Consider the following 19,970-nt stretch of genomic DNA (forward strand, 5'->3'; position numbering starts at 1 on the left):
CACTGCGACTTACAGTGAATACAAAGCAGGAAAAGCTGGAAGTCCACAATTATTGCTGTAACAAGTGCTTCAAGTGGACCGAGGCCATATTCAGACCAAATCAGGCGTTGCGGCACACCACCGCAGGGTTGTGTGGAGGTGTGCGGGGGTGTGGCCGTGTTTATTTGTGCTCTAGATCGTAACCGCTGTGAAACAATCTGAAAATAACATTTTATTGATCCGATTCACTTTCTCGCGATCACTGCTCCCTCCCTTTCATTCGCTCTCTAGCTCACTCGACCATGGCTGCTCTCTCTCTCTCTCTCTCTCTCTCTCTCTCTCTCTGTCTCTTTCTCTTTTTCCTCTCTTCTTTTTTAAAATGAGTCAGGGAGCCGACAGCAAACTCTAACTTTACTTTTAACATTATCAAACAAAGAAAACTGTCCTCCCCTCTTCCCAGTCACGTCTTTGTACTCCCTCAGGTGCATCACCGCTGCAGCCAAAGTCCCCGTAGTGCTACCCCCATTCAAATGAATGGTAAAGTTTTCACTGCAATGTCTGATTTGGTCTGGATACAGCCTAAAAAAGTTGCCAGTGCTCTAAAAATCCACTTTTAGTAACTGTGTGGATAAAGCTTTGAGTATTAGGCTCAATCATAGCATGTTAATCATAGCAATAACAATAAGATTTTACCTGATGTGCATGTAATATTCAAGAAACTACAGTATCTGTAGCTGTTAAGGACAATTTAATAACAAAACAATGTGGTAACGCTTTCTAAGTGGTCAATGGGTGCTTTAAGTAGGAGGGCTCCCTCACTGGGTCTCAAACCTCAAACTTCTAGACCACAGGCAGCTACGCTAACCGGTCAACCAAAGAATTACACTGTTGGCCAGGGGCCAGCATGTCTAGTCATCCGTGGTCACTATAACCACTTCCCTACTCTCTGGAGGGCACGGGCCTCGTCACTATGCAACAACAAATTAATTTATATGTTTAACGGGTCATAACAGAAATTGAGTATTCCAATCTGATACAACTTTTTGATGATGAACAACTGAATGATGGACATTTACATTTCACTAAAAAACTCACCCTAGTCTAAACACTTAATTGACTCAAATTATAGATACAATGAAACAATTATACTTCACCTGTAGCTGTAAATTTTACTTTATGTAAACATTTGATCAACAAAAGTGACTCAGGTGCAAACCAGGCACTGGTGTTAACACTTGGTAAGTCTCAACCTTGATAAGGGCTTGTGTTCATACAGCGTTTCTCTCTGGCAGAAAAATGCTGGCAGGGCGCTGGGATGAAGCGCTTGTGTGGTGAGAGAATCAAAAAGTTGTGTCAAATTGGAGTACTCAATTTCCGTTATGACCTGTTAAACATATAAATTAATTTCACAACGTTTTGTTTGTGTGTTGTTCTTGCATAGTGTCAATGTTGCAGGTCCGTGCCATCTACAAATAACGACCACGGATGACCAAACGCCCTGGCCCTTCACCAATGGCTCAGTTCTTTGGCTGACTGGTTAGCGTAGCCATCTGTGATCTGGGAGACCAGGTTTCCAGACCTGGTGTGGGAACCCTCCCTCATTACACATAGATTTAATTATATTTTTCTCACTTTACTTAAAGCACTCAATGACCACTTAGAGTAACTTATAATAAGTAAGTAAGTGACCAGCAGTTATGAAGTATTATGATACTCGACCATATAAGTGATTATAAAATTAAGATTATTGTTATAGAGCATTATGAATATTGATGAGTGCTTATAACTATAATTATACAGTGCTGTAAGCAGATTATAACACATTATAACTTTGTTTATAATGCATTATAGACATGGGCGTCATAGAAACGTCAGCTCACACATCCTAAAACCTTGCACAGCTTTTCTCCATTTAAAATTTAATAAGAGTTTCTGGGTGTGAAAATGTCCCTTAAATGATTTCATCAGGACACTGAATCATTGCTGTGTTAATTAGGGATAAATTAAATAATGTGAATGGAGAAAAAAAAAAACCTCCCATGGCCCAAAGGCTCAGTGTGGGAGAAGATTGGGAAAATAAAGTTTTAAAGACTTTATTTGATTTGCACAGTCTGAAATTTGCTTTGTACCAGATTTTTTTTTTTCCTTCAGTAAGGATATATTCAGTTCTCATGCCAATATACTAAAAATAGGAAGAAAACAAAAAAGAAAGAGAGAAACAGAGAGAAGAGAAGAAGGCAGCAGTGTATTGGACCGCAGTAGTACACCAGGTGTTTCAGTTTGGGTAAAAGAGGCATTTTAAAAGAGAGCATTATGCTAGCGTAGAGGTAAATGGCTGTCCAAAACAGGTGCTGACTCATATGTGGAAATACTGAAGTGCCAGAAAACAGCCATGGCCCAAAGGCTCAGTGTGGGACAGATACTGTGTGTATCCACGCGACGCACCAGATGTAATCTACCAACATGAAGTGCCGGCGTAAAAGGCACTCAACATAACAATAAAGTCCTGTGATCCTGGTGGAACAAACATATAATCTTCTATAATCTTCTCTAAGTTTTCTGAAATTTTTTGACTTCATGAGTTGTGACATATGCTATGTTTGTTAAAAAAAGTTGGCACATATTGAATTAAACTTATTAAACTGTTATTAATTTGGCTCCTACATAAGTGAAAGGAGTTTGGAGGAAGGTGGTGTGATTTTCACTAATTAACTTTGATGGCGTACTCTATAAGCATGTCACGAGATGTTACAAACTCAGACTTCGCATGTGGATCTGTTCAAAGCAAAGCAAGCAGAGCAGCTGAGCATGTTGTCAGGCCTACCCGTGTCCCCCCACACCGGCAGGTACTCGTCCTGCTGGATGTCCAGCATGATCTCCAGGCCGTTACCCGTCCCTCCCTTCATGGTGGTGCGGAGCGTCTTGCCCTCCTCTGCGGCGTTGAACATGTAGCACTTGCCGTACCTGGTGAACACCTGAGAGGGAGGAGACAAAGTTAGAGGAACGATAAGCGAGGACTCTTTACCTTTGATGCTCAGACACACACGTTGCAAAGATAACCCTGCAGTACATACACCTGCTAATTGCACGTTGATGGCGCTGCATTTTTTTAGCCAACAGCACCAATTAAGAAATCAATCTTTACTTATATGATAATGAGTTACAAGAGTTTCTCACATTAGAAGTTTTCATGAGTTAATGTTTGAAGCAAAATAGCACTCCAACAGCAAATAATTATCCATTAGAGTTTCCTTCTTTTGCATATAATTCTTTGAATCTTTAGCTGTTTCTACTTGGTTTATTACTCCCTTTATTTACAGACTTATGGCATTGTCACTACATATCTTAACTCGGCATGCCATATAAAGTATTGTTATAAGTCAGGTTACTCAGAAATGCTACATTTTGCATGTGAATGGCACTATACATGTTGTTGTTTTGTGGGATTTTTACTGGTCCACAGGTCCTCAACACATCACACATATCTGTATATAAATGAATAGAGGAGGGTGTCAGTGTTACAAACATATAAAAAACATGTTGATGCCCCATTCTGAGCCTTAGTAATGTAAACAAACAAACAATCCATTATAAAAAATCCAGTATAAAACAAGTTCATCAATCCTAATGTTTTTGTTTTTCTAATTTCTCTTTGGGATTGATCAATTATATTGAGTACCACACCTCTTGTCATGCTTTGGTTATGTACACTGAGAGTGTCATGTTGTCATGCACTGTAACCATGGATGTACAGACATTAGTCTGCTGGGTTTCCTTTGATACTGGGAGAAAATGTCTAAATTCTGCTGATTATGTGCTAAGATTTGAAGTAACACCTTTTGGTTTTTACATGATTTCAAAGCATATTTTTTATTCATCAGCAATGGACACTGAATACTGATATCATTGGAAAGTCATGATTCCAGCAGTATGAGCATGATGTCTGTGTGCTCTTGTTTGATTGACTAATGTTATAAAGAATAACTTTATTACACACACAAACACACACACACACACACAGAGTCATGATGGCTACAGGTGTTATTTTGAAGTGAGCGACAGGTCTGGCTGCCAGAGAGGCACTCTCCTTCATTCTCATATTATCAACCTCTCTCTGCAGAAGCCTTCAGCTTTTGAATTGTGAGCAGGTCTCAGTGGGTCAAGCCAAGAAACTGTAGAGCCCACAACAGCAAGCAACAAGTCAAAAAACAGAGGCAATTTCCATGTAATGATTTAGAAGCAGAGAGCACCCTACCATTACCAGCCCAGACTTCAATAGGGCCTCACCAAATATTACAAGAACTCTCCATTCCTTCCATATTGTGTGTGTTAACAACACAATGACACGCTCCTATTAGCGGTACCGTATGTGGAGAACTATTTCTTTCTCTACTACTGTCTCCTGTGTTCCACCACCACCTCACCAAGAGCCACCAAATGGCTTTGAGGCATTTTTGAATAATAGATTGAGTTAAAATTGCAGAGTGCAGCTTATTTGAAAAGTATAAGTGTGTGTATGTGTAACACAAGCAAACATGTAAATGAGACTGTAGTTTTGAGGTCCCTACTCATGAATAGTAATCATCATACCAACCATCCACTTCAGTGCTGTGGTGATTGAAAGGAAGTGAGTGATGGGAATGGTTTAATAAACCAAGAGCAGTGGTGCTGTCTGGACCCCCAGCAGTGAAATGAAAATTTAAACATCAATATGTTGTTTTTATACGAGCTACAGATCACAATCCATAACATATGTTCTTTGATCATTATCTCACAGTATTGAGGAAAAAAAACGCAATAAGGTACAGTTTTTGATGCAATGCTGTAATTTAATGTGATCCATACACACATTTACACCTGGTAGCTTTTCTGTGTAAGAAAAAATATGTTTTAATCATAGACTGTATATAAAGATGGAAGTAGCTAGGAGTTGCTGCTCATGGTCGGCGCCATCTTTTCCATTTGGAGGCAGGGCATGCCAAATAAGGAGTGCGGGGTGTTGCCAGGCCCTGCTACTGCAGACCGAAGCAAATGCTCGCTTACTGGGAACACCCAGCGCTGCACACTTGGTAGCAACTTTTGCTAATCAGGTAACATTAAACTTACTGAAATATTGCATCAATAGTCCAACTCAGTGTGAGTCGCAGAGCCGGGAGAGCAGCAGGTGAGAGAACTGTAAATCACAGCAGTCAATACGGTAGACATCAAAACTACTGTAATACTTCAAATCTTATTAATAGAGCCAAAATTTCCAAAATGATCACCAGAACCAGCCTGAATTTAGTGATTGAGACCATAATGACTTTTTTTCTTTTCTGTATTTCTAGAGAGAACTTTTTGAAAAGGAGTCAACTAGAGCCAGGAATTTTTGTCATCATCTAGTCTGGCGCGTAGCTGTGGGCCTGGGCGCACCCAATCAGAAGGCTTCCTTTTTTGCTAGATCATCCAGTGAATAGCAGTCAACGAGTACAATCCTTGTTTTTTGCTTGTTGTTTACCATATGATGATGATGACAGGTCATTTTGCAAATGCCAGTCTGCATGCAGCCCCTCCTCTTTCACTTGGTGTACAGCTGCACATTGCACAGAGGAACAGAAGCCTACTTTCTGCTAGCTAGCTGCTTTTAATGTAGGTTAAGATAAGAAACCATGGCGAAACAAAACAGTCACAAAGAGACGTCATGAGGAGCGGAAGAAAGAGAATTCAGCACAAGTTCAGCCATTATTATCAAGCCAGACACCTACTGCTGCGCCAGTTTCTCCTCAACAAGTGCCAAACAGTAACGACACGTATGTGGCTGCCAATTTAGCCCTTTCCCCATCAGTGGCAGCAACGGGCGGTACTGTTTAAAGACTCTTTTCAACTGTCAGTCGGATAAAAACTGGCATCAGGGCATCAATGATGACGTACTCTTTCTCTCTGCTCTCCTTTGAAAGAGAACTGACTGAAACGTTAGACTATTATTAAAAAAAATTCAGTGTTCAACACCAAGCCCCGCTGTCTCCTGCTATAATCATCAAAAGTAAGCTAATTTACAATTTTGGACTGCCTATTCCAATATTATTGTTTTATGGGTAGAGTTTTTGTTGGGTGTACAATTAGATTTAATGCTGATGTTGTTGCGTCTGCAATCTTTGTGTGTGTGGTTTATGTAGCCGCTGTGCCAGGCCATGTTCAGGTGTCATTTTTAACTTTACTGAGCATGGTGCTGGTGTACCTCTATCCATACACTTGATTAATGATGCTGTTGCATCTGTCAGCTGTGCGTGTGTGTAAATACGTGGCTGCCGTGCCATGATATGTACAGGTGTCATTTATAATGTTACTCAGCATGTTGGTGCTTGTGGAACTGCGCTGTTGCATATGTCAGCTGTGTGTGTGTGTGTGTGAATATGTGGTCACCATGCCAGGCTATGTTGCTGTCATTATTAACGTTACTCAACATGTTGGTGCTGGTGTACCTCTATCCATACGCTGTACTGTTGCGTCTGCCAGCTGTGCATGTGTGAATATGTAACTAGAACATAACTAGAATACCTTCTAGTTCTTATAGCCTTCTTACAGCAAGAAGTTTTAGCCTAGTTAGCAAGGCCAATCAAACATATCCCTCGCTGTCTCTGTCTGTCACAATGTGGCAGTCCTTTGAGAGTATCTAGCAGTGCTCCCATTTTTGTTAACAAGTTTGCCAGCTCTGCCTCCCTCATTTGCATACTGAGATAGGATCTCAATGCAGCAGAACTGAGATAATGAGGATGCTAATTTTTATTGCATGAAAACATTAACGCCTGTGATCAGATGTCAGTATTCAGACAAAACATCTCTCTACTAAAGGCAGGAATCTTTGTATGTATGTATAAATGAATGTATGTATGTCCTCCATTTATCTCGAGAACCATTCATCCAATCGACTCCACTCTTGATGGGTGTATGGCTGGAGACCAAAGGGAGTGCAGTGTCGAATTTGGTGCAATTTGGACATGCAATATGTTTAATATTAATAAACTTTGAATAAACCAGCGATCAGCACGTTGCTCTGCTCTGTGCAGGGGCAGGGCAGAGCTTCAGGGCTCTGCCAACTGACTCCAGCATGTCAGGGAGAGACCAAAGATGAGGTTTAACATGAGTCAGAGAAAAGGTGCTCTAAAATGAGAGAAGTAGACAGAGAAAAACAGAGCTTTTGATCGAGAATAGACACTTACTCTGTGTCTAGACAGAAAGCGTAGTGTTAGCAGCATGCTTAGCAGATCAGCAGCAGCAGCATTTGACTACACAGAGAGAATTCAGATACATCGCTGAGCGTAGGTCACCCACGTTTTGGAAGCACTCAGAGCCCAATACACAATGACTGTAGTTACACAAAGCCGAGCAAATACTTCCAGGAGCAGTTCAAAACCAGTTTGTCTCATATGTTCCAAGACCACGCCGATTGTGAAGCGCCACCACAGAGAAAGCACAAACATTTGGAGCAAACATAGCGTGAGCAGCATGTTTAGCAGATAGGCTAAACTCCACAGATCTACTGCATGTACTGTTACCAAATACCATTCACTTCAACATCTAGTCAATGAAAACCTGATTTTTCTGAAAGCTTTAATATATCCAACTTGGAGCTAAACATTTCAGCAATGCATGAAAAAGCAAGCAAATTTTGATGCCTCATGTCAGCAAAGGTCTGTTATTCAAGGTGATTAAATGGTTACGTGACCAACTCTGCAATTAGTCCTGGGTTGACCAATTATCAGAACTTCCATCACACATGATGTGAACACAGCATTAAGCTTGTTGAATCCAGATGTTTGTTTTATATGTAAATGAAGAGAGAAATGTTGGAAAAGGACATAACATGCTTTTTGTGATTTACAGTCGTTTATATACTGTTATGTCAGAGATCAAAAGTTCCAAAACTTAAGGTGAAAGTATATAAAAATGCTGCCTTCAAGTCAAAAGCTCAGGACTGCTCTGAATGCTCTGCATCGTCCACTCACATATTTGGGATCAGACTTGGGCTTTGACATGTGCAGATGTATTCGAGAAGTTAAATTTCAAGTAAAAAAAATGGGAAAAAGAAGTAACAAAAAGATCAAGAGGCTCTCCAGTCAGCAAAAAGCAGGATTAGTGTCTCTTACCCAAAAAAATCTAACAAAAAACTTTTGGCTACCAGGGGTGTGCTGGAATACAAATATGTAATTCGGCGAAGCACAAATAGTGGGTTTTTTCGGAACATTTGATTCATACAAATATTTTTAAAATGATTTGTTTTCGGGAAGAAAAAGAAACATGTCAAATACCAGCACGCAGGTCGGTTACATCGCTATCTCAGTCTCTGTCCTCTGCTCCACTGTTACGTCTATCAGTAGGTCTCAATGAAAGGAGTCACATCCACCTGCTACATGATGCACGTTTCCTAATTTGGACATCACTCCCGAAGTTGGCGTTGTTCCCCAGAGATAAAGCTGAGCTACTTACTCATGCAAAGTGCTCCCAAAGGACTCTCGACAACCTGTTGTTCCCCTTCTCCCTTCCACAAAATTAGGTTGTAAAAAATAGGCAATAAAGTATATTATTATTAAGTAAAGTATATTTATTAGTATAAATAGGTAGAGGTCTGTCTGCAATGAGTCGTCTATGATCTGGGAGACTCCAGTTCGAGACCCGGTGTGGGGACCTCCTTCGTAAGGTAGTTTATTCATGAACACTTATTGTAACACTTTAATTTTCTGAAATTAAAAGTGTAATAAAAACAAAAACAGGATTTTCAAGCTGCTTTCCACTTTTACTCAAATACAAATACAAATAATGTTGCTGCCTCAACAAATACAGATACAAATACTGGGCCCCTCTGCAGATCCCTTTTGGCTACACTGCATTGCGGTCTATCAAGGTTACTCTTGGTGAGATTCTTATTAATCTCTGACTTCTCTGAACTATTTCTTTTCCCTGTATGATTTCTCAGCATTGGTTGAAAATTCTGAGCTAAGAAAGAAACTTAATGTCCTCAACTTTGAGAACTAAAACCAAACCCGATGTTTACCGCTGATGTTTAATATTGTTGGAAAAAAGGCAACAAAATGAGAAGCAAAGTGCACTGCCAATAGCCGGCTTTTCAGTGCTGGAGTGTTTAAAAATGGTTTTCTATGAAATGAAAAATCCATCTCCATATCCAGCTCCTCCTCCTTTATTGACACTGGCTTTCTCATGGATGGTTTACTGACGTGATTGATTGACTAGCTAATACCATGCTGCCACAGAGGTGGTGCGGATCGGAAGAATATGAAGTACCATATTACAGGTTCATTCACCTCTGCAAAACAGAGGTGCTCCTGACAGATATGTATCTGCACAAAATAAATGACACACTAGGAGTTGCTGGAGCATAGTGAAGAGGACGGCGGATAAATATTCATGGCACCATCACTCCTCGTTTGCAGGTACAAGATGTGGCTGGGTTTTCTTTTTTTGTGGATTATTCTGCACTCACCAGACATCCCCGCACAGAGAGGAGAAGCACCACAGAGGGCCCATATGGTGGTGGTCCAACATCTAACGGTCATTTTTCATGTCTGCTGAGGCCTGGCAATCTCACCATAGCTTTACTGCACAGAACCCAGTTCATTAGCAGAAACAGTGTGTTGACATGCACCACATTACCTTGACTTCTCCTGAATTAAAGCATTTTCTAATGATGCCTCATATAAACTTCATTTACGCAGCTGTCCAAACCCTCTAGAGATTGAAGTGTTCCATTTAACCCTCGCCGGCTAATTGGTCGGATACTATAGCATTAAGCGTAATTACCCAGCAGTCATTTGCTATTCCATTATATATTTGTGTGTGTGTGTTTGAAGCTGCCACAGATAGCTAAATTTCTTCTTCTTTTTTTTTTTTTTGCCTTTCTGCGCAAATGGCTCTCAAGTGTCTACTGTCAACATCTTTCTCGCCCCTGGCCTCCTTAGGGAAGAATTGCTTTCAGGGGGACACTGCTAGCCCCTCTTTCACTCCTTTTGTCAAGACTGATGATGTTTGACAGACAGGTCTAGGGCTGGGTCAACATCCCATTAGACCTCAGCCAGACAGAGAGGCTCCTCTTGAGCCATTGGATGACAAAGACGCGAACAAAACCTTGACAGTAGGGTTCTGTTATTTTGCAAACCCTCGCCCCTGACCCTGTCTCTGTCTCTCTCTCTCTCTCTCACTTCCTTCCTGATTTGCCGCCTCAGGTAGGGCTGTCAGATGGGAGAAGGTAATGAGTTCTCAAAACTGTCCAGACATGTAGAATAGTGCAGGAAACACCGCTCTGCCTGGAAAATGTGCAATGGGAAAAAAAAAAGACATCAATTCTCATTTAACAAGTGAATTGCACCTGTGAAAAGGAAAATAGATAATATCGACTATAACTGTCTGTGTTATAAAGTATGTCCCAGTTGTCGTCTGTCAGTGAAAGAAAAGTTCCCTATAATAAACACCACCATGATAACGTGTGCTTGGATGTGACTTGATCAATGCCAGTGAGCCAATACAGATTTCCAGCTATTATTTGATTATTTGGTGTCCACATCACCTGCTGTGAAATGAGGTGTTATGTCCTACATTGTTAAGACTGCACTAATCAATATTTCTATATAAAACAATGGCTCAAATGACTCTGTATGAAATGAAAGATGTCACTCATCATGACAAACCCACAGGAAATTATCCCTTGATTCTGCAACATTTCCCTCATCTATACAGAGCATTTTGGAGTCTTTCAGCTATATAAAACCTGCCCAGCACCAAACAGCAGACAAACAACGCTAGAATCTAGCTGGTGAACATAGTCGAGTATTTAGCAGCTAAAGAGCTTTATTTCCCTCAGGAATTGGTGTAGACCAAAACAGAGCTAAAGGCAGAGTGAATATTGGACTTATATTAGTAAGGTGGCCAGAAACACGACTCTAAATGATTGCTAATGTTGCTCCGTCTCTGCTGGATGTGTAAATAAGCAACTACATGTCAACTTCAAAGGTGATGATATGTCAATGCTGTGTTTAAAGCTTGTTTGGCTGCCTAACAAGCGGCCAAAGGTTACCTTTTCATGACAAAAAATAACAAAAAGTTAAATTCATGGTAGGACTGTGTTTGTTGCTCCTTTCTGTTCTTGTTGTTTCTGTTAAATTTAAAACATTAAATATTTTAATTGAGTCAGAGTATGAAATGTCAGAGAAGTCAAACTCAGTTGCTGCCAATATCACATTAGTTTCCCTCATTCCAAGCCAGAGGTCTGAGAGCCGATCTGCCGCCAATTAAAATGCCTTTTGACCAACAAAACACGTCTCATTAGTATTCACAGCTGCAAGTGTGAATGTCTGGAAGCGCGAAGCTGCAAACATGGCATGACCTTGCCTGTTTGCCGTGAAGTGCCTCCCACAGAGTGGAAGTCAAAGATGACATGGCCATTAGTGTATATTCCTGTCATGATGAAAGGTCAGTTGTTTAGCCAGCCACCCACAAATAATATTCCTAAAAATGTTCCTATATAATGCAAACATTTGGAAATGGATGTGGTCATGAATGGTGAAAAATTGCAACATTTTAAATAAATGTATTCCCGATTATCTGACCTTGTTTAGAGCACTTGATGAGCTCCTAATGTAGGACTCTCACAGACCCCTACCACTCTGAATTCATCTAGCTTTCTTGCATACAATCCTATTTTCTTATCACTGCTTTGCAAATGGCTTGCTGATGTAATGCCAAAAAACTGGCAGATTATTGCTCCTGAAAGGGAGTGCTATCTTTTCTTTATTTTGTGCTCCCATTCCCATTGGCCCCTTGTTTATCTCCTTCTGTCCATATAGCATCCGAGCCATCAAAATACCCTGAAGAGCACACCATATTTAGAAAACCCACTTTCAATGTTACTGACACAGCAAAGCTTCGTCTATCACGAGAAAGAGCTTTACCATATCTGCCATGTTGGCTCCGGTTCAAACATTTTCCATCTTTTTCATTATTTGAGTTGATTCAGTGATGCAGGCAGGCCATTTCGGTTAAAAATCAATAAACAGCAACACCAGATGATGAGTACTTTGCATTTGTAATATTACGGCCTGTTTGAGATTGGACATAGCGCTGTGAAGAGTTTGTTCCTCAGGTACTGCATGCTGACTCTGCTATTACTTGTCACTTGTAGTATTCATGCACCATTATGAACTGCCAACTTTCCCTTCCACAAAAGTACAAGAAATCTGTATTAATTTTTTGCTCGGTGACATTCCACTGTCAACCCTTTTGTATCTTTCCATTACAGAATAAGCAGGTAATAAGACAATTCTCTTGTTCGTCCCATTTGCTTTGCTGGCAGGCGGGACATAAAGTGAAAAGCATTGAAGATTAAATTGAAATAAGCATAGCAGCAGAAGCATATAACAGTCAGCCAACCAGTTTTATCAGTTCTCATAAAGAGCCTCCAAGTTTCAAGGTTACACCGCGTTTGCACAAGCTGTCTATGGTGATCTGCTGTTATTGTTTGACGAATCAATATCCATTATGGGAAAATTTAGAAGGTGTTTTATGATAAAACCAAAGCAGATGGGAGCTCGGAGGTTTGAAGAGAAAGGAGAAAAGAGGCCTTTTATCCTTTAGGCTTACTAAGAGAAGAAGAGAGGAGTAAAGTTTATGAAAAAGGTCTTTGAGTTGCAAGGTGTGCACTTTCTCCATTGCCTCCTCGGCAGTGGCGGCAGCAGTTAAAGTGGTTGTACTGCTGTGGGGATAAATAATGCAGAGGGCTGCTGCGTTAGCGATAGGGTTGGCACTGAGTATGGGAAAGGAGGGGTTTAAGCACACACACATACAGCCGCCTCACTCATCATTATGGCTTTATGCACGCCACTCCACTACCTGCACGCCAAGCTAGCTTCCCATGCAACTTAAACACCCTCACATCCTAAACATACCCACATCACATTAAACAAATTCTGCCATTTATGTGACATGTTAAAGTCATGGTACTGGATAAGTGGCGGAAAATGGATGGATGGATGGATAGATGGATGTGACATGTTGGGAGTTTTATGGGACGTATTTATCATCGCACCCTAACGTAATTTTACCATGCAAGTCAATAATTTTTATTTTTACAAGACAGCACATAAGTGAGTCTGGGCTGCGATGGGACACAAAGGATTGCAGTCACTGCTGCCAGCATGATATTTATGCTGTTTGAGAGGAGGGAAAAGGGAGGGTGAAAGATGAGCATAAAAACTTCAAAGGGAGCAAGAGAGATAAAAATGAGAGGAGGGAAATAGAGGAAGTGAGAACGTAATGGGGAATCAAGAGACAAACACCTCCCTTGAGTGTAAAAGTGAATTAAATCCCCGTAGCTGAACTCTGACCAAGGTTACTGTCTTGAGTGTGGATTGTGTGTTTAAGAATTATTCTGCTTAATGGAGTTTATTCCAAGGGGGTGTTGCAGAGACACAATAGCTTTCACCTCTGCTGGAAGGACCTGATCGATTAACATGCTGCTTTTGGACAGGTCAGTTGATCTGTTCAGCAATGCCTTCCGTTCCCAGTAAATTATAGTGATTTTCACTATTCACCCACGCAGCTACATTCAGGAACATTTCTGTTCGGCGCCTTCTCGCACATGCCATGACAATGCCGGAATAGTTGGGGCAAGGGATAGTCCAGCACATGGTGGTCATGTAACACTTATGGATGCCAACCAAGCCCCCAGGAACAGCACCAGGCTTTGAAGCCAATTTGACATAGTGGCCAAACTGTGCAATTACAACTTCCGTGTCCGTCGTGTGATGCACACTGGCCCCCCAAAAAACTTTTTCCCATCGACTTACATTGAGAAAGAGACGTCTGTAAATCAGCAGATACATTTCTTCAAGCATCACACCCCAGCGAAATGACTCTTTCACTATCAGAATTTGATCTATTCAGTCCAATAACATTTGGAAAGTCTAGTCTAGTAATCATATACGGAGGCTCCTAGTTGGCCGATGTGGAAATGCCACACTGTCAGCGCCAATGGTGCTTTAAAGAAATAGCTCAGCAATTTTGTAAATTTGCTTTCTTTCAGAGAGTGAGATGAGAAGATCAATATTAATCTTATGTTTGTACATTTAATACAGAGTTGGAGTCAGGATGTGCCTTAGTATAACAAAAGGAAACGGGGAAACAGCAAGTCTGGGTCCTTCCAAAGCGAAAAAATATATCTACCAACACCTCTGAAGCAGACTTATTGTTATGGTAAGTCTTTCACTTTGGTGGATCAGGAGGAGATTGGAGGGTCAACACTGGTGTCACACAGGTGGGATGGGTCCAACTCATTTTTGACACATCACAACAGGTAGGTGCCAGAAGAGCAACCAAGCAGCAACTACCATGGCTTGAGTCTGAAGCCAATGTGGACATACCTTAAAGTGCAATGCAACCGACGGCCACTAGATGCTGGCTCCTAAAAATCCCTGCCTCCCATTGATTCACACTCATTATGGTGTCAATCACTAAATCCAGGCCCTCTAATAGGATTTGACGACTTATAGTAGCACTGATGTCTCATGCGTGGGCGTTTATTGGCAGCTGTGATTGACAGTTCGCTCACCCGCTGTTCTCCCCTGCTCTGACACTCACACTGAGTCTGACTATTGTTGCGATATTTTGGTCACTTTAATGTTATTTGATCATGATACCTGCCTTGTTAGCACAATTTAGCTGTGCGGGAAAGATGCCACCCAAACCATAAGCGCATACAAACTAATGAGTGATGAGATTTTAATTTGTACCACATCAAGACAATCCCCAAAGGGCAAATTGTTTGATTTATGTCTGTGCCATCCAACCTTTTATTAATCAATTAAAAACTGAGCTGCCAACAAAAAGAGTCAAACCTGTTAGGGACTAATGTGAACATCCTTGCATCAGTGTTGCCAAAGTAGTGTTCTGCTGATGTACACAGCACTTTGTTTGCATTATATATTTTGTTATTTTAACCCATACATGACCAGAAATGTAAAGATGATAAATTGTGATTTTTGAGGGAGTAATATACCGGAACTATTTCTTTACTTATTTCCTTACTAACAGTTCATCCACTCACCCAATACTTCTGTTTAGGGTCTTTAGCTATTGCACAGGTTGCCGGATACAGTCGGTAAGCATAGGTTAAACCGGCTAACTTTCTCAATACCAAGTTAGCCAAACCACATCCTGACTCTGGTTTAATATCTAACACACAGACATGAGATGGACATTGATCTCATCTCACTCTCAAAAAGAAAACTAATAAGTGTTATCTCCCGAATCGTTGAACTATTCTCAAAAGCCAATGTCACCTCTACCTTGAAAATATTCCCTTTTGTAAAGAAAAAAGGTGTCAGTCTTCTCCCTATTCAGTATTCTAGAGCAGATGTTAAAAGTTTCCTCAATGAACTCCACAGTCCATAACTTTCCCTGCAGTATGTCTCTGATCAAAACAGAAAAGGTTTATTAAAATGTATTTATTTTGGGACATTGTGCCCTGTGGTACTACATTTCTTGCCTTATTATAGCATGTGCTCACATTCAGACAATGCCTCAGAAAGACAATAAATAAAAGAAAAGTTTGGGTCGAACATTATGTACTCTCTGAATAATAATTGTATTGCTCCCTTTCCCCTCAGTCACCCTTTCTTCTTGCAGGTGAAGGAAAATTAAAATATTGAAATGGCATGTTCTCTTTCACTTTCCGTCTCTCCTGGCATGTCAGTCATGTCAGTGCAGAAGGTGTCCAGATATAGCTATGGACTATCAGCTGTCAGCCCAAACTCATCAATCATATCACACACACCCATTATTTTTAATAAGTCACCTCTCGCTGATGGCCAGTGGGGCTCTATCTCACCTGTCACAGTCTGGCTGACTCTGCCAGGGCTGATGCAAGGTTGAGTAATGGAACAGAGGTGGGGGACCTGTGGCAGCTCCTAATCACCGACAGGAAACCAACTCATCTGACTGGATGACATGTCTTGTCTTCCTCACAATGGTATGTGGAGGGGATGTCACCTCTGCAAGGCTAAGATGTGCTTAATGCACTGTCAAGATCATAGACATTGTTATCCATGCCCTCGTTGCCAAAAGGCCCTTTTGAAGAGGGCAGGGACCTCCAGGAATTTCAAGAAGAATCATCTGAAAAGGGTTGGTTGCACAGAGTAAAGAACTGCTCTCTTGGTCTGTGTGACTAGTGACTCTGTTCTTCACATCAGCTCTTATCTTCGACAGACACTATTGATATATAAGACTTGGTAACATGGTGGAGCTTCCTGAAACCTTGATATGATCAATACCTGCAGCAAAGCCTCATTATCCCTTAATATCCAATGAGGCTTGAAGTCCAATGGAGACAAAATGTCGATAAGAAAATACCCATTAACTTGTGTAACAGTGTGGTGACTACAGCAGAATCCAAAAAAACACCTTTTTAGTGGATGTTATATGCATTGATTACCCAGTCCAGAATTCCTAGTTACAATGTTCATATCATTCAAAACTGCAACATAATGCGAATTACATCCAACACCAACATTCAGTGCCAATGCAGGCGGTAGTTTGTCCTTCTTGTAGCGACGCAGAATGCAAGGTTGTGGAGGTCAGGCTGATGGGTGGGGATGTAGCATTTCTGACTTTCAAACAGGAAAAAGGAGTTCATATCTTATCACAGACTTGCAATTGATGCTTAATTTTGGAAAATGAAGGCATTGGAAGAATTGAAAGTAATCCAGAGTTATGCACAATTGTCTGATACCAATGTTCTTTTCTAGTGGTAAGGTTACAGTAAACATGAACTTCAACCCAACTATATGTTAAATGGCATTCTTGCTAGTCTGTCAACTCCCATGCTGCACCCAAAGACTACAACTAAAAACACATCCAATCAGCTGGTCAAACAGGCACATCACTTCTGAGTTTGATTGTGGAGGTTTGGTCCGTCAAGTGTTCCTGTTATGAATACACATCCATGTTTAGAACTAAGACCCTGCAGCTCTTCGTATGTGGAGGCGACCGTGTGTAACATGCCTCGCAGGGAGGAAGATGAACACGTTTATAAACTCAACGAGCCTTAACTTGACAAGCGGAGGGAGCCGTGTGAAAAAGCACAGCTTGAAATGTGTCCTGCGGTCTTTCTGGTAAAAGATTTCTGTTGGAGAAGAACAGCAGTCAATGTCCAGACAATTAAGGTCAGAACTGGAGATGTAGCTTCCCCGCTTGTCAGAGAAGCAAGTAAAGTAGTGTTTGATTTTACCTCTACCCATACTCCTAAAATTGTTCTTCTCCAGCAACTTGAGTTATATCTAAATACTGAAAATGTCCATATATGAGCTGTTATGACATTGAACAAAAGTGTTTTCTTCTCTGTGGCTGCACATGCGCCCTTGGTTGTTTGTAAAGGCCCCATACTGGGGTTTACTAAGGGTCTCCAAATCAAAAAGCCTGCCTTTGACAGACATAGCTCTCCCAGAATGGAGGGAGTAATGCGTGAAGTCAAACTTGAATCATTCATTGATTTATTCACTTATTGCATTTTCTGTGAAAATTCAGGTGAAAAATTATAACTCCCTCTGGAAAAAATATTTTCCTCCTATTTTATCTTACTCAAGGTGGAACAGAGACACATTGGACACACACACACACACACAATTGTACACAAGTGTGAAAAAGAGTTAAGATTTTCTATGAGAAGAAGCCCAGCCTCAAAAAAGGATCTTATCTTGACATTGTGACAAGATGGTGTTTTTTTATTGAAAAGAAAAAAAAAAAGAAAAATAAACAGTGGGCCAAACGAGGATAAAACATCTTTGGTGAGGAAGGATCCAGCATCCATTAGTTTCCTCCTTGCGTAAGTGACTTCCCCTCATGAATTAGCGATTTTGGCTTAGTCTCCCTGAGAATGAGGACGAATAACCCTGGGATAATAATCCAATATAATATACTGTCCTGACAGCAGCTTGCAGCCATGCCGGAGCAGCATTTCATATCTGCTGTGCAGCGAAGCCACTGGTCCGTGAAATAACAGACAGAAATGAAATAAGCACTAATCACAGAGATCGCTAATGATTTTGGAGCCACAATTTAGAAGATTAGGTGTGTGTATGACAGTAATCAGGACAAAGAAAGCAAGAGAAGGTGTGTGTATGGCCAAATTTGTGTTTGGCTTTTGTTTATCACCAGCAGAAAAGAAAATGCAGTGAAATAACAAATCAGACCTTTAGCTGGAAATGGGAATATGAAATTAGTTTTCAACTTTGGTGAATTTAGCTTTTTTATTTTCCGTCATTTCTGTAAATGAATGGAAAGAGAAGGGTAAAAATTATGAAGGAGTGGGCTGATCAGAGCATCAGGAGTGGGAAGATTCCCTGCTTTAGAGAAGATCATGTTTAACGCCTGCTATTGTGTGAAGCTATAATTACCACAACATTAGCAAAAATAATAATCAACCGCATGTCAACACCATCTATTTACAAGTTAACAACAGAGCAATTGGGCGTTTCCCCACAGCCACTTAATCTGCATAGAAATTAACATAAATATAAAGCTGTCAGGAGCTAAGAGGGATGCTTGTTATTATGCTTGCAAAACGAGGTGGTATTCTGTCAAATGCAACACAATAAAAAAATCACTGCACCACATGAAGGCTATGGTCTGTCTGATTTAATTAATAATGTCTAGCCTGATCTATCTTATTACTACAGTCTAGGTCTATGTTGTAAAAAGCTGTATTTTAATTAAGTTAATCTTTACATTTGTTTAAGTTTTAATGCAGAGTTAAACAAAACATGAAACCAAAATATACAGCAGCGTTTTATACAACACCATGGAAACAGTAAGCCCATTCCTGCTCCTCCGAATGCACAACACCTGACTGAAACACTGAGACATCTTGTACTGTTCTTCCTGTTCATCAGTTTGCTTCCATCCCCACAAAACAACATACTGAGGAGAAAGATGCTCCCATTGTGCTGAAACTTTAAGTGGTACTCCACCTTTTAGACTCCTTCTGTGACATTTATAAAGCAGCTCCACTGCTTATCAAGGCCGTATTCAGCTTAGATTCACGGCGGTTATAATGGATTCTAACCATGGCAGAAGAATACAAATGTTAAATGTCTATCCAAACTTCTCAAACCACTCCTGCAGCATGATTAAAACCAGTGAGTTAGCAGTTCCTTCTGACCGACAGAAGAGCAAAGAGGAGGATGTTTTAACATGTGCAGAACTAAAAAAATAATCCTGCTTCTAAGCTTTACAGGGTCATGCATGAGGACTGAGAATGGTAGTGTGTATTTTGGTGAAAATATGACTGTTGGTAACATACATATGCAGAGTGGTAAACTGGATTATGAGATCAGTTGAGGTTTGATAAGTTTCTTTGCATTTTTTTGGATACTTTTTGCACCACAAAAACCTTTTACTTGTCGGGATAACCGCCACAAGACCAAGCTGATCTGAACTGGTTCCAGACTTCTACATCGTCACACATGTCTGATTATTTCAGCAATAGTTCTGGCAGTTGTTGACGGTTGTTTCCCAGAGTGGAAAAAGAACAAAACCAATAAGAGCTTTGTAGGTAGAATAAAGAATAGAAACATTTTTCCTGTGCCAGAGCCAGAAAAATGGTGACAAGCGAGGATAAGATCGACCCTACCACAGCTTTAAAGTCAACTGAAAATTACTTTGATGGGACAGATATGTAAGTCACCACTGAGCATGAAGACAATTGGACTGAATAATGATGTAAAAACGAAATGGTGATTTAGTCCAATTCTCAGGCTAAGCTGATCACAGCCTCCGTCTTCCATGAGGATACAAACTAAAAACTGTAGGGAGTTTTGCTTCCTGCTTTACAGCGGCTGACGCAAAAGACAGACATTTTTAAGGTGAGGCTACTGTTTGCCCTGGAAAATCAAAAGTCATATCCTGCTTTCACTGTCACAGAGAACTGTTGGATAGTCATGTAGTAGATCAAA

The 19,970-nt window shown here is 40.7% G+C and overlaps 1 protein-coding gene across 4 annotated transcripts in view; it reads right to left on the reverse strand.

Moving 5' to 3' along the window:
- LOC121883564 (acid-sensing ion channel 2) overlaps window positions 1–19,970 on the reverse strand; it is a 409,332-nt gene that overhangs the window by 24,479 nt on the left and 364,883 nt on the right. For all 4 annotated transcript variants that reach the window (XM_042391878.1, XM_042391875.1, XM_042391877.1 and 1 more), the window contains one exon: window positions 2,804–2,954. In XM_042391878.1, the coding sequence (XP_042247812.1) occupies window positions 2,804–2,954 (151 nt within the window). The remainder of the gene's footprint in view (window positions 1–2,803; window positions 2,955–19,970) is intronic.

The sequence above is a fragment of the Thunnus maccoyii genome, chromosome 18, assembly GCF_910596095.1.
Source record: "Thunnus maccoyii chromosome 18, fThuMac1.1, whole genome shotgun sequence".
NCBI lineage: Eukaryota > Metazoa > Chordata > Actinopteri > Scombriformes > Scombridae > Thunnus > Thunnus maccoyii.